This window comes from Marmota monax, unplaced genomic scaffold, assembly GCF_021218885.2.
Source record: "Marmota monax isolate L192 unplaced genomic scaffold, Marmota_monax_Labrador192_F-V1.1 WCK01_AAM20220418_F8-fsc00052, whole genome shotgun sequence".
In the NCBI taxonomy this organism is placed as follows: Eukaryota; Metazoa; Chordata; class Mammalia; order Rodentia; family Sciuridae; genus Marmota; species Marmota monax.
The window spans coordinates 6,540,399-6,553,896 of record NW_026693473.1 but is presented as its reverse complement, the minus strand read 5'-3'; the positions used below and the strand labels follow the sequence as shown (position 1 = coordinate 6,553,896).

Below are 13,498 nucleotides of genomic sequence, written 5' to 3'. Positions count from 1 at the left end.
ACTTTTAAATACATTCATGCTATGGCAAAGAAAAATGTTTCACATTTTTTTCACTACATGTTTTTTCTAAGTCTGAAAGCATGGCATTCCTTAGAACAACAAGAAAAAATAACTTAGTTTTGGTTAAAAATTAAGGAACTCTCTGAATAGTGTTCCAGTAAGAATACCTGAAAATATTTTTTTTTCAAATCTCAGTCATGAACCATATCTCTGCATATTTCCACACAGTCTATATCTGATGCTCTTCCTGCACCTCTTGGTGACGCGACTGTCAGCAGTGGTGCCAAGTCTTCAAAAAAACAGAAAAAGAACACAAATTGGACCGATGAGGAGATTGTGGCGAAAATAAGTATGTTATCTACTTTTCATATTATTTATGAGTTAACATTTCTTAAAACATTTGCCCCAAGTCTGGGATAGAGCTCAGTAGCAGAGCACTTGCCTGGTGTATGTAAGGCCCTCAAGCCTTCCACAGCACTGCAAAAAAAAACCAGTTGAATTGAAATATATACCATTTATTTTAGCTAAGGCAGAAAAACTGTTTCTTATAGAAGTAATGGCTTCAGTTCAAATGTAGTGAGCTGGGCATGGTGGCACATGACTATAATCCCAGCAATTTAGGAGATTGAGGCAGAAGATTTCAAGTTCAAGGTCAGTCTGGGTAACTTAGTGAGACTGTGTCTCAAAATAAGATATAAAGGGCTGGGCACATAGCTCAGAGGTAAAGTGCCCCTGGATTCTACCGCCAGTACCACCCCCAAAAAGTGAAGGCAAAATATTATTCATTTTTTTGTTATTGCATTTGAAATATATTATGCATTGATAGTGAAGTCAGTCCCTTCAGGAGCAATACTATTTCCTATGAGCCAAATGTAAAGGGTATGAACATGGACACAGTTGGAAACCTTATCAAAGGAGGTTTGTATATATTTGTCCAGACCTTTAGCTTTTCAAAATAGAAACATTTAGTCATAAAATATATTTAAAGGAAAAACATGTTTTCCATGTCTCTTTAAAATCACTTAATATCAGTGGCCTGAATCAAGCATTATAAATAATGTAAACAGTTCCAGGAAGGAGGTAACAATAATGTCTGATTACAAGCCCCCACTAACTATAGTTATAAAGAACAATGTGATGTAAAAGCTCAAGGAAAAATACTTTAGAGATGGGTGTTATAAGCACTTACGTATTCAACGTTTATTTGTTCTGGATTCCTCAGTATTTTCCAATATAAAACTGCTTTAACTGTGACATCCTAGAGATATTTGTATATAGGGCTGCTGCTTTAAAAAATAAACTAAATTAGTTTAGGTGTGACTATTCATTTGTGACCTTTAGTTATCACATCCCCTGTCTTTATGCCCTTAGCTTCTTGGCTTGAATCTTAGTAGCTAACTTGAGATTGAATTACCTACATAAGATTATTTATGTGAGTTTCCTCGACATGGCCCTGTCTTCTTTTATATTGAGTAAGTGAATTTTTAATGTGATTTTCTTACATTTTGACTTTACTGGTCATCAGAATTCACACTAGGGTTTTATATCCAACCTCCTAATTTTACCATTTCTTGGTCATTACTTTGAACATTGCTAAAACAGATATATGATTATTCCATAGTAGAGTAATATCTGTAGTAGGAGGTGATTTCCTAAATATATTGAAAAAAGATATCCTAGAATAGTCAGAAAAGTCAGTTAGGATTATTCATTTGGCTATCATTCATTTATTATTACTGATAGTTGTTTCATAATTTATCATTAGTGTATAATACATGCAGTGAGGAAGAAAAGTAGAGTGCAGAATTTCCCATGAATTGCCAAGTTGTTGTTTGTTTTTGAACCTAGGGGTGCTTTACCACTGAGCTACACCCCAATCCATTTCATTTTTTTTTTTGTTTGGAGACAGGGTCTCACTGAGTTTCCAAGACTGGTCTCCAGCTTGTGATTCTTTTGCCTCAGCTCCTGGTTATTTGGGATTTCAAGCATGTGCAGACTAGAACATTCAATTGTTCTGAAATGTCATGATGTTTGAGAAAGTGATTGATTAGGAGTCCCAACCTAATGGAGAGTATGTGTCTTCTTGTTTCGAACACACTTTTGCTTTTCTTAAGTTTCTTCAGTGTTTTGTTTGGAACCATTTATTGTTGAAACTTGATGTGTTTGAAAACCACTGTTTTAAAATCAGTAGAGTTTATTAAAAGGAATGGTGATAGTAAAATTAATTTGTTTTTAAAATGCTTGACTGAACTTTCAATGTTGTTTTTGTTTAAAATAGGAACTATGGTGAGCATCGGTGACCCTAAAACAAAATATACAAGATATGAAAAAATTGGACAAGGGTAAGTGTTTATGATTGTATTGTTATAATATTCACTACTTACTGGGTATTCAACATAAGCTCTCCTCCCTCCCCCACACCAACATAAGAACTCACTATATTCTATGAGTGGTAACTTATTGTGTAAATACATAATGCAATTGTTCAAAAACCCTACATGTTAACAATGACTTTACATCATTGTTTCTTCTTGAATGTTATTTCTCATAGATGTAAGGGGTTATTAGATGGAAAAGTTGCCCATGACATGTTTAAAAGCCAACTTTATTGCAGGATTATAGGCCATAAAATCTCTTGACTTGGGGCTGGGTATGAAGTTCAGCGTAGAGCATGTGTCTGAATTACATGAGGTCTTGGCTTCCATCCCTGGCATTGCAAAACAAAAGCAAAGCAAAGCAAAGCAAAAACCCACACATTGATCTGGGCTTGCTGGTGCACACCTATAATCCCAGCAGCTCAGGAGGCTGAGTTAGGAGGATGGCAAGTTTTCAGCCAGCCTCAGCAATTTAGTTAAAACCTAAGATAAAAAGGACTGGGGAGTTAGCTCAGTGCTAAGGTACCCCTGGGGTTCAATCCCAGTACTAAATAAATAAATAAATACCCAAAATGTTTTTGAATCCTATTATTGAGTATTGATCTTTGAGTCTGCCACTCTGATTTTGTTCAGTAATTTGTTTTTAAACTATGCTAAGCTCTTTCCTGTATTGCTTTAGAGCAAATGAGCATCTTGAATTTTTATTGTTACTAATCTCTAGAAAATGTTCTATGAACTTAGAGAGAATTAGTAGGATTTAGAATGAGAATTTTTGGAAACATCCTTAATTTCTTTTTTAACAACTAAATTCAGTTCAGCACTGATTTTAATGCTAACAAAAAATTGAAAATCAACTGAATATTTTGAACATGATAATATGTTGAATAATTAATAATGAGTGAATAAGAATCATGCCTATGTATGTGGATAGGTATCAGAAATCCAGGTGAATTATATTAGTTTATTTGTGGTCCTGGGGATTGAACCCAGAGGTGCTTCACCACTGAACTAGTTTACTTCTCAAGCCTCTTTACAGGTGTGTGCCACCAAGCCAGTCAGATGAATTTTTAAAAGCAAATTGAGGAGAAATACCTAAACAACTTCATAATTGAAAGTATAGGAAAGCACTTAGAAAGTCGCACATCAAATACAGGATGAACACCCAATGCAGGTTCCCTGAGGTGGAGGGAGAACGCTGCAGGCAAGGGCACACCAGAAACTTCCAGGTGCAGTTGTTTGTTTCTTAAGCAGGGAGCTGTCAGAATGAGTGTCTGTTATTCACTCTTTTCTTTATCTTTTCCCCTATATTTTTGTAGGTCTGAAATATTGCAAATCAAAGTTTTAGCTACAAGATTACCTCCTCTTTTCCCTTTTCTTTTCCTGTTTTTAAGATGCTAAATCTAAAAATTAACCGTGAGAAGGGTAAAGTCCTTGGCTATTATAAATGGCAGTGATTTAGAAATCTGAATTCTGACTGTGTCTTGTTTCCCCTAGGTTTTCTGGTGCGGTTTTTATTGCTATTGATGTGGCTCTGGGGAAAAAGGTAGCAACTTTTTCATACTTCTAGATGTTCTATTAGCTTTTTGTTTAGGAGAAAAACTAGATAAAGCTCAGCATAATCAATAGGAATATACTTTTTAGTTGGATATATGTTGCAAGAATTAATCTATATAATTTTATAGCCATTCTCACATGAGGGTGAACAAAGAAGGAATTATGTCATAAATAAGCAAATATTTTTTAAAAATGTTTTCCCAGGTTGGAGTGAAAAGAGGGTTAATTCCTGGCACTGGACTGATCTTAGGTTGGGTAATCAACTTCAAGATAAATCTGAACATATTTAGGGTTCAGGTAGTATAAAACACTGAGCATAGTCAGTGTGCAAGTGAAAATATTAATTTTTTGTCAGCTATAATCTCACTATGTAATATCATGTGTTACTATAAATTAGTGACTGGTTGGTGTTTGTTACTTTCTAAGAGAACTAGGAAAACCATTTTTTTCAATTCTGTTTCCATTATAGGTTATGATTAAACAGATTGACTTAAAGAAACACTCACAGAAGGAACTGATCCTTAATGAACTTTTGGTGATGAAAGAACTAAAGAACCCCAACATAATTCACTTCTTGGACAGGTAAACACGTTTGAAGTTCTTTTAAACATTAGGATAAAAATATGGAAATTTATAGTCTGGTGGTTCCATGAAGGATAGCCACTTTGAAGTGTCAATAGTGAGAAGTAAACTTAAAAGAGAAAGAGGAGAGGTGAAACTAGCCTACTCCAAGTTAGAAGGTGCTTTTGCCACAAGGATACTACTTGGCAAGTGAGAGCAGGCATCTAAATGAAGCACATTGCTGATGATGTGTATATTCATGCAAATGAACAGAAGCTAAAACATTAAGAAATGGTCAAATGGGATTCATGTCTTAACCCACAGAGCTGACCAGCAGACAATTCTTAAACATTTGCATCAGTTTTATTTCAAATGCTGTTCTTCATGGCAAATTGTATATGTTTATCTTTTGGCTCATGTAGGCCAAGTGCCGTGGTGCACACCTGTAATCTCAGTGACTAGGGAGGCTGAGGCAGGAGGATTGTGAGTTCAACAACAACAGTGAGGCACTAAGCAATTGAAGGAGACCCTGTCTCTAAATAAAATACAAAATAGGGCTGGAGATGTGGCTCAGTGATTGAGTGCCTCTGAGTTTAATCCCTGGTACCCTACACCAAAAAATAAAAAGCTAGTATAGATTAGCAATTGATGTTTTTTTTTTTTTTAAAAAGATGGAATGGAAAATTAAGTATATTATTCAATATTTTAAAAAAGTTTTCAAATATATGAATGAAAGATGACTAGTAAAAAATGATACTGGTGATTGCATTATGGTTACAAGGTGATTTTCTTCCACATATAAATTTGTTTAGGATGGAGAGATGATAATATATTTTGAGACTTTAGCCCTAATCATGGGGTCTGGAGGTCTGCATTCATGGAAATAAATTTTTAGGTACATTTCTCTGCTTTTTAAAATAATATTTCAAGTCAGCATGGAATGCTGGTTAAGATAAGCCATAGGAGTTGGAATCATTAGAACTTGACTTCAGATGCTGATTCTGTCACTTTCTATGTGATCTTAGATGAGTTCCTTCAACCCTCCAAGCCTCTATCTCTGTATCTGTAAAACAAGACCAATAATCCCTATGCGAAAGGGTTATTTTGGTTGGAAAACTCCAAACTATACACCGAGACTACTATTATGGGCCAACTATGACTTAAAAATCATAATGAATATCATAATGGCCCTTGGGCTTTTTTGTGCTATTACATAGTAACTTTCCAGTTTTCTTCTTAGCTCTCAAACTATCAGCTCTGTAGTTTTATTAATATGACGCTTAATATTTGAACTCTTGAACAAAGAGTGTCATATGTTTAAAAAAATAAAAGGTATGTTTTGTATGTTCTGTTTCTAGTTACCTGGTCGGAGATGACTTGTTTGTAGTGACTGAGTACCTTGACGGCGGGCCACTCACTGATGTTGTAACCGAAACCTGCATGGATGAGGCGCGGATTGCTGCTGTGTGCAGAGAGGTGAGTTTGCTTTCTTTGAGATAAAGCAGGGTGATGTGTGGTCAGCAAGAGATGAATTAAAGGAAAGTTGTTCTGCACAGGGAATTTTGGTTGTACACATCCTCTGCAAGTTATCCCATACTGTTTCATCTCAGATGAGCATTTCAGGCCTTCATGTGTAGGGATACCTTAGGAATGGGGTTTAGGCCCTTTTTTATTCCTTTGCCAAATTGGGGATTGAATCCAGGGGTGCTCCACCACTGAGCTACATCTCCAGTCCTATTTATTTATTTATTTATTTAGAGACAATCTCAAAAGTTGCCTAGCTTGGCCTCAAACTTGTGATCCTCCTACTTCCACCTCTGGTGTAGCTGGGGTTACACGCATGCCTGGTTAGGGTCTTTGAAGAACTAAATTCACCTGCAGTCTCCTTACAGTCATCACAATAGTTTATCATCTAGACAGTGCACTTTTGAGAACAAAGTAGGGTGCTTTTAAAAATATACCACTCAGCCAGGTGTGGTGGTGCATGTCTGTAATCCCACTGACTCAGGAGGCTGAGACAGGAGGATTTGCAAGTTCAAGGCCAACCTCAGCAATATAGGGAGGCCCTAAGCAACTTAGTGAGACCATGTCTCAAATTAAAATGTAAAAAGGGCTGGAGATGTCACTCAGTGGTAAAGTCTCTCCGGATTAAATCTCCAGTGTCCCTTTTCTGGCACCCACCCCTACTTGCACCCCCCTCCCAAAATAAATTGGGAACTAGAACTGTTACAGACAAACAAGGCACATTTATCTTTAATATCAGTAAGTCAGCCTCTGGCTTTATTGAGCTCACAGAAGGTGAAGGAACTGGTGGTTTCTTTATGTTTTTTAATGAATTTCTTTTTGCTTAAGCTAGTAAAGTTTTCCAAATTGCCTAAGTATAAGCCCAAAACAAGTTCCATCTGTCTCTCCATAACTTGTTCTATAGAGGGGACTTGGGATAATTATTTGCTTATTGTCACTGAAACTGATTCTACTTTGTCTTGATGCCACAGGATCATTGTCATAAATGACAAAATTATTAAAGTTTATGAGGGACTATGGTGTAAAACATAGTGAATATAATATTTCTTAACAGAGTATATTTGGTTACTTAAAAAACTAATTAAAACTTAAGAATTTATCCATTAATACTTTGTTTTTCTCAATTTTTTCATAGTTGATATAAAGTCTACTTTAGGAGTTGTTCTAACTGCATTCACTTGGGGTTTCTTTTATGTGCCCAAAATTTTAACTTGTGACTAGTTTATTTCTACTTTTTGTATAAGTATTTTTCTCTGGCTTTATTCTTTTCAAGAATCTGATTAAATGTGTGGAAAATATAACATGAAAATACCATTTATATGGTTTTTCTTTGTATAATAGTACAATATTTGGAATGGTATTTTTACTAGTTACAAATAATGTACAGACTTTGTTGTTCTACTCTGATGGGAATGAGAATAAAAATACAACTCACTTTTCCCAAGTGAATTTTGTATTCAAAAACCATGGGGCAAAGAATTTTTTAAATCTCACTTTATTCTAGTATTTAAGGAAGGGGGTAATTTATCTTCACTTTAAAAAAATATTTTTAATTGTAGATGGACACAATAACATTATTTTATTTATTTGTTTTTAATTGTGGTGGTTATTTTGTTTCTTTGTTTCGGCTCTGGGGATCAGACCTAGGACCTCAAACATGCTGGGCTTTACACTGAACTCTACCCCTAGCCATATATTTTCCTGGTTGGTGTCAGGCTGTGGAGATAGCTTGACCTAAAATCTACCAGAGAAGAAATGAAGAGGACAGAACATTATATTGACGACCCCCCTCAATGCAACCAGACCACCCTCCATCTTGCCTGCTTCTCTTAGTGGCTCACAATGATGAGACTTCTGAGTACCTTAGGTTTCAAGTGCAAATAACCACAAGTTTATCCTCTACTGTGGAAATAATTTCTAAAGAATTTAGGCTCGTTTACCAAGTGCTGTGTACTTCTAGGCATTTAAACCTGAAAAGGCCTAGATATTATATGGACATATCCTTCATTTTATAAGAGACCATAAGTTTTAAAAATCCATGGTAGAGACAGGGGATGTAGCTCAGTTTGCCTAGCATACATAGTGCGCTGGGTTTGATTCACAGCACTGAAAAAGAAAAAAAAAGAAAGAAAAGGAAAATAATCAGTGGTGGATGAGTTGGGCACAAGGCAGGTGTCTGCAGTCTTAGCTGCACAGGAAGCTGAGGCAGGAGGATTGTTTGAGGCCAGCCTGGGCAACATAGAAAGGCCTTGTCTTAAAAAAAAAAAATCACTGGGGAAAAAAAAAGGGCTTAGTAAGACATTATTTAATAATGCCTCTAGATGAGATCAGAGTGTGGGAGGGTATCTTCTTATTAATTAAGGTATTATGTCTTCAGAACTTTGCATATGAGGGATGTTTTTCTTTATAAATGTTAAGTATTGCAGGGTCTTTGGCTGAAGACTACAAACAGTGCTCAGGCCACAACTACTGCTATAATGACTCTGTGTGAGCTAGTGAATGGAACTTTCCAGGACTGTTTCATTGATACGTGTCTTCTTGTGTTCAGTGCTTACAGGCATTGGAGTTTTTACATGCCAATGATGTGATTCACCGCGACATAAAAAGTGACAACATACTTTTGGGGATGGAAGGATCCGTCAAACTTAGTGAGTAACAAGTGAAGGAAAAGCATTCATTGTTTATTTTCTATTATGCTTTCCTCCCTTTTAAATTAAAAAAACCCTTTGTTAATATTTTTTGAAAATTAAAATATGGAAGAGGGGGCTAGAATCTAGTGGTAAAGACTATGAGCTGGGAACTGAACTGGGTTTAAATAGCAGAGGTGCTACTATTTGCACAGTAATTTTGGGCAAGTTAATCTCTTTGTGTGTCTTTTCTCATTTATTCACTAAGGAAGATAATAGAACCAATCTCAGGATTTTTTTGGAGGTTAAACATGTAAAGGACTAAGAAGCAGTGCCTGGGCCTGTGCTAGTGTGGATGCTGCCTTAGAGATCAATTTGCATTTGTTTCCGCCATCTGTTAGTTTTTCTCATGGTACTCTTCAGCATTCTCTGAGTTTTACTCAGGATAGCCTTTTCAGGAGAGGGCTGTATGACCCTGACCTCAAGGATGACAAGGAAGACATCCTACTTTTCTAATGTTCTTCAGAAGGAGACACAGCAGAGTCATGCAAAACAAAGTGATCTCTGGTTTCCTGCCATGCCCTCTGGAGGAGTCAAGCAGAGCTATTAAAGTACATCCTGTAAAAGTTACTCAATCATGTCATCAAAATAAAAGATTCTACCTTTAAATTATCTTAGTGGGCAAGTTGGGAATAGATAATCATATACATTGTTGGTGGAGACATATGAAAATGGAATTAGACTTTTTGGATCATGTTTTGTGGTGACTCTGCCACTTACTAGATGAATAATCTTAGAGTGAATTAACTAAAAACATATATGTCATAATAATTTAAATAGTAAGCATACCTGGGGCTGGGATTAGTGGAATAATTTAAATAGTAAGCATACCTGGGGCTGGGATTAGTGGAGCACACCTGTACTACAGTGGTTTGGAGGCTGAGGCAGGAGGATCACAAGTTCAAAGCCAGCCTCAGCAATTTAGCAAGGTCCTAAAGCAACTTAGTGTGAGACCCTGTCTCAAAATAAAATATTTGAAAAGCGTGGGGATGTGGCTCAGTAGTTAAGCACCATCAAAAAGAATAAAAATTTAAAAAAAGGAAATTACCCAGAACAAATTTTTTAAACTTACCTTTTAAACTTACCTATTTCATAGGGTTATTATGAGGATTAGATATTTTTACAAGGTGCTTGAATGGTACCTGGCTTTTATAAACACTCCTTTTTATTGTAAATATTATTTTATCTAACAGTTGCTCTTTTCAGTATTCACTCCTATAGAATTACTAAATATAAGCACCACAATTAGTAAAAGGATATTCTATGCAACATGGTAAAGAAAAACTAAAACTGTCTTCAATATCAAACAGTAAAGAGATGGTAATTTGCTGTGTTAATACACCATAATATATTATAGTTTTTAAAATGAGGCAGATAAATGCACTAATATGGAAGGATCTCTTAAATAAACCTCCTTCAGTTTTACTAAAATTTTTAGGATAAAATGTATTATTGAGAACAAAAGCCCACCTAATAATTTGCACTCTTTTGTAGGAAGAAGAAGCAAAAAGTGGCAGTATATAACATCACCAAAATATTCTAATCTCAGTCTGGACTACTTTATTATTAAATTCTTTAAATAAAATAGTCCAAATGCAATTATGTCATCTGAGGTGAACTCTTTTACAAAACCATATCTGGAAGCTATTAACTCTAGATGTTTTGTTTTTGTTTCTTAGACAACTTTGGGTTTTGTGCTCATCTCACCCCTGAGCAGAATACATGCACTGGCATGCTTGGAACACCCTACTGGATGGCACCAGAAATGGTGCTGGGGAAAGCTTATGGCCCTAAAATTGACATCTGGTCACTAGGGATCATGGCCATTGAGATGCTGGAAGGAGAGCCTCCATACATGAAAGAAGATCCCACACAGGTAAGACCAGTGTAACACCAGCTTCACTGCAAGAACAATACTTTCCCTTAAAGTGTAGTTGGAACTTCCTTGTGTTGTTCATTGGCCAAGAATTTAGGATCAAATCTTGATAAAATCTAACCTCTGCCCTTACTTTGTATCTACAAGTCACACTGCTTCTGAGTTACAGAGCTGACCGTGTTAGCTAAAGAGTGTAGGTGTTTGTTATTCGCTGTATGGTTTCCTGTTTGGGGTGTAAGTAAGCATGGACTCACCTTTCTACATAGTTGAAGTCTCCTAGGTATGTGCCTCTCTCTACACAGTGAAGGTACTTTTCTTACCCATTTAAGTACCCTGGATATAGAAACCAGGTTATCCACTTTGAACTTCAGCCTCTGATCCCCAAGGTCCAGAAAAGAGGAAAGCAAGATGACTCCTCTGAAAAAGCTTTATCATATGTGGCCCAATACCATTAGTAATTAAGGAAATACAAATCAGAACCACAGGACACCCCTTTACACCGAATGTCAGACAATAATCAGTGCTGGTGAGAATGTGGGAAAATTGGAACTGTTGGCCAGGCACAGTGGAATGTATTCAGTATGATGTTATAAGGGTAGACACATGACATTATTCATTTTTCAAAACCCACAGAATTATATAATACAATACAAAGAGTAACTCTAATATCAAGTGTCAGTATATCCGTATTTGTTCATTTGTGGTAGAGTGCTTGCCCAGCATGCATGAGTCCCCTGGGTTCAAGGCCCAGCACTGCCAAAAAACAACAAAAGTGTATTAATATATAGATATGTATACACATAGTTATCATTGTAGTAAGTATATTGCACTGTAATGCAAGATATCAATAACAAGAAAATGAGGGGCCAACATGGGAACATTTCAGGATCCACATTTTAAGATCCAGTATGCATTTGGAAAAAGCATTTGCAATTTGTCTTTTCTGTTTTGAAGAAGGTCAGTGAGATCCCTTAAAGTGTTCCTCCTGTCTCACAGGCAACTCAGCGAGGGTCTCTATTGTTATACAAAAAAATCCATTATTAGAAATAATTTCATTTCTAGAAACTTAAAGGTAATAATAAAAATTAAAGAATACAAAGATTTTCTAAAGGGGATTGGTTAAATTATGAAAATACCCATATTAAGGCACCATTCAATTTAGCCATTAGAATGTTTTTATGGTCAGTTCTCAGGAATGATGAAGCTGGCATATAGCTTTTGAAGGAAGAGAGTTTCAGTAGATCCAAATTGTTTTGAAATGTGACTTTTAAAAAGCTTGCGAAGGTTTAACAAGATAGTCCACATGGGTCGTAGGATTGTCACCATCTTTCGATATACTTTTATGCACCCCAGGTGGGGTTTTTGTTGTTGTTGATTTTGTTTTCTTTAAGCAAATGTATTGCATTTGTACTTCAACCCAGAAAAGATGAAGCTGCCAGGCCTGGGGGCACACACCTGTAATCTCATCTTCTGGAGAGGCTCAGGCAGGAGGATCTCAAGTTGGAGCCTGCCTGAGCAACTTAGAGATACCCTGTCTGCAAATAAATGACAAGAGGGCTGGTGTATAGCTCAGTGGTAAAGCACTTATTTGCCTAGCATATTCCTGGGCTCAAATCCTGCACCATCCCTACAAAGAAAGGGCGGGGTAGGGGACGAAGAAAGGAGTGAAGAAGGAAAGGAGGGAAGTCTAAGCAGGAGGAGGAGGAGAAGAAACAATAAAGGAAGGGAAGGAGGGAGGATACAAAATTCAAGCAGGAAGAGATAATGATAACCTCATTTTACTCACTGTAGTATTTATAGTGATTGTCTTTGCAGAATTCAGAGGGGCTGGCAATGTTGTTCAGTGGTAGAGTGCTTTCCCAGCATGCACAAGGCCCTGGGTTCCAACACCACACACACACACACACACACACACACACACACACACAAAGTTCCATAAACTTGATAAATTACATTATAACTTGTTGAGCTACCTTAAAAATGTCATAAATGCTATACCCAATGGTTGCACACCTGTAATCCCAGTGACTGGGGAGGCTAAAGAGGGAGGAACACAAGTTTAAGGCCAGCCTCAATAATTTGGTAAGACCCTATCTCAAAAATTAAAAAGAAGGGTTAGGGATGTAGCTCACAGGTAAAGCCACTCTGGGTTCAACCCTCAGTATTCCACACCCCCCCCCCCATAAAAAGAATGTCACAGATGTTGTTCTATTTTTAGGCCTTACACCTCATTGCCACCAATGGAGCACCTGGACTTGCGAACCTGCAAAAAGTTTCCCTGGCATTCCTGGACTTCTTGAATAAATGTCTTGAAGTGGAGGTGGACAAGAGAGGTTCAGCCAAGGAATTACTAGAGGTAAATTTGGAAATGATGTGACTTGGGGGAAATATTGACTCTTTTTGAATAACCAACAGAAAGTTTTCATTTCACTGTTCATTGATCACTAGCAATAAGGCAGCTGCTACATTTTAGGGTTTCATCTGCCAGGAGTAAAAGTTTAATTTCGAGATATTTTGTTTTTGTGTATTATCCAATATTGTGTCCATTTGGTGCTGGTGTGAGTGTATTAATGGGCTGTTTAACTGTCGATCTTTAGAACAATTAAAAACAACTGTTTTCAAAATAATTTATGAAAGTTATGGTTGTGATTATGAGAGGTTTGGGCAGGTATTAAAATATGGGTTGTTTAAGTCAATTGTATTCATAAGTAGTCTTCAGGCCTTAGTTGAAAGAACATGTTTTGCTTCTAAATTATGCACTTTTTGTTTCCTCTCTTTGGCAGCACCCATTCCTGAATATGGCGAAACCACTCACAAGTTTAACGCCACACATCTTGGCGGCCAAGGAGGTTCTCCAGAAAAACTACGGAAATGTCATCCTACTCTTTTGATTTTCTGGAAAAGAAAATGTTAAAAATTTA

General features: G+C 36.6%; 1 protein-coding gene across 1 annotated transcript in view; it reads left to right on the top strand.

The window, feature by feature from the left end:
• Nucleotides 1–13,498, top strand: part of LOC124101723 (serine/threonine-protein kinase PAK 2) — a 25,823-nt gene extending 12,325 nt beyond the window's left edge. Inside the window, exons 5-13 of the mRNA XM_058583581.1 lie at nucleotides 229–349; nucleotides 2,279–2,342; nucleotides 3,870–3,918; nucleotides 4,399–4,511; nucleotides 5,849–5,966; nucleotides 8,563–8,662; nucleotides 10,381–10,577; nucleotides 12,796–12,933; nucleotides 13,361–13,498. Coding sequence (XP_058439564.1) covers nucleotides 229–349; nucleotides 2,279–2,342; nucleotides 3,870–3,918; nucleotides 4,399–4,511; nucleotides 5,849–5,966; nucleotides 8,563–8,662; nucleotides 10,381–10,577; nucleotides 12,796–12,933; nucleotides 13,361–13,468 — 1,008 coding nt within the window. The 3' untranslated portion in view covers nucleotides 13,469–13,498. The remainder of the gene's footprint in view (nucleotides 1–228; nucleotides 350–2,278; nucleotides 2,343–3,869; nucleotides 3,919–4,398; nucleotides 4,512–5,848; nucleotides 5,967–8,562; nucleotides 8,663–10,380; nucleotides 10,578–12,795; nucleotides 12,934–13,360) is intronic.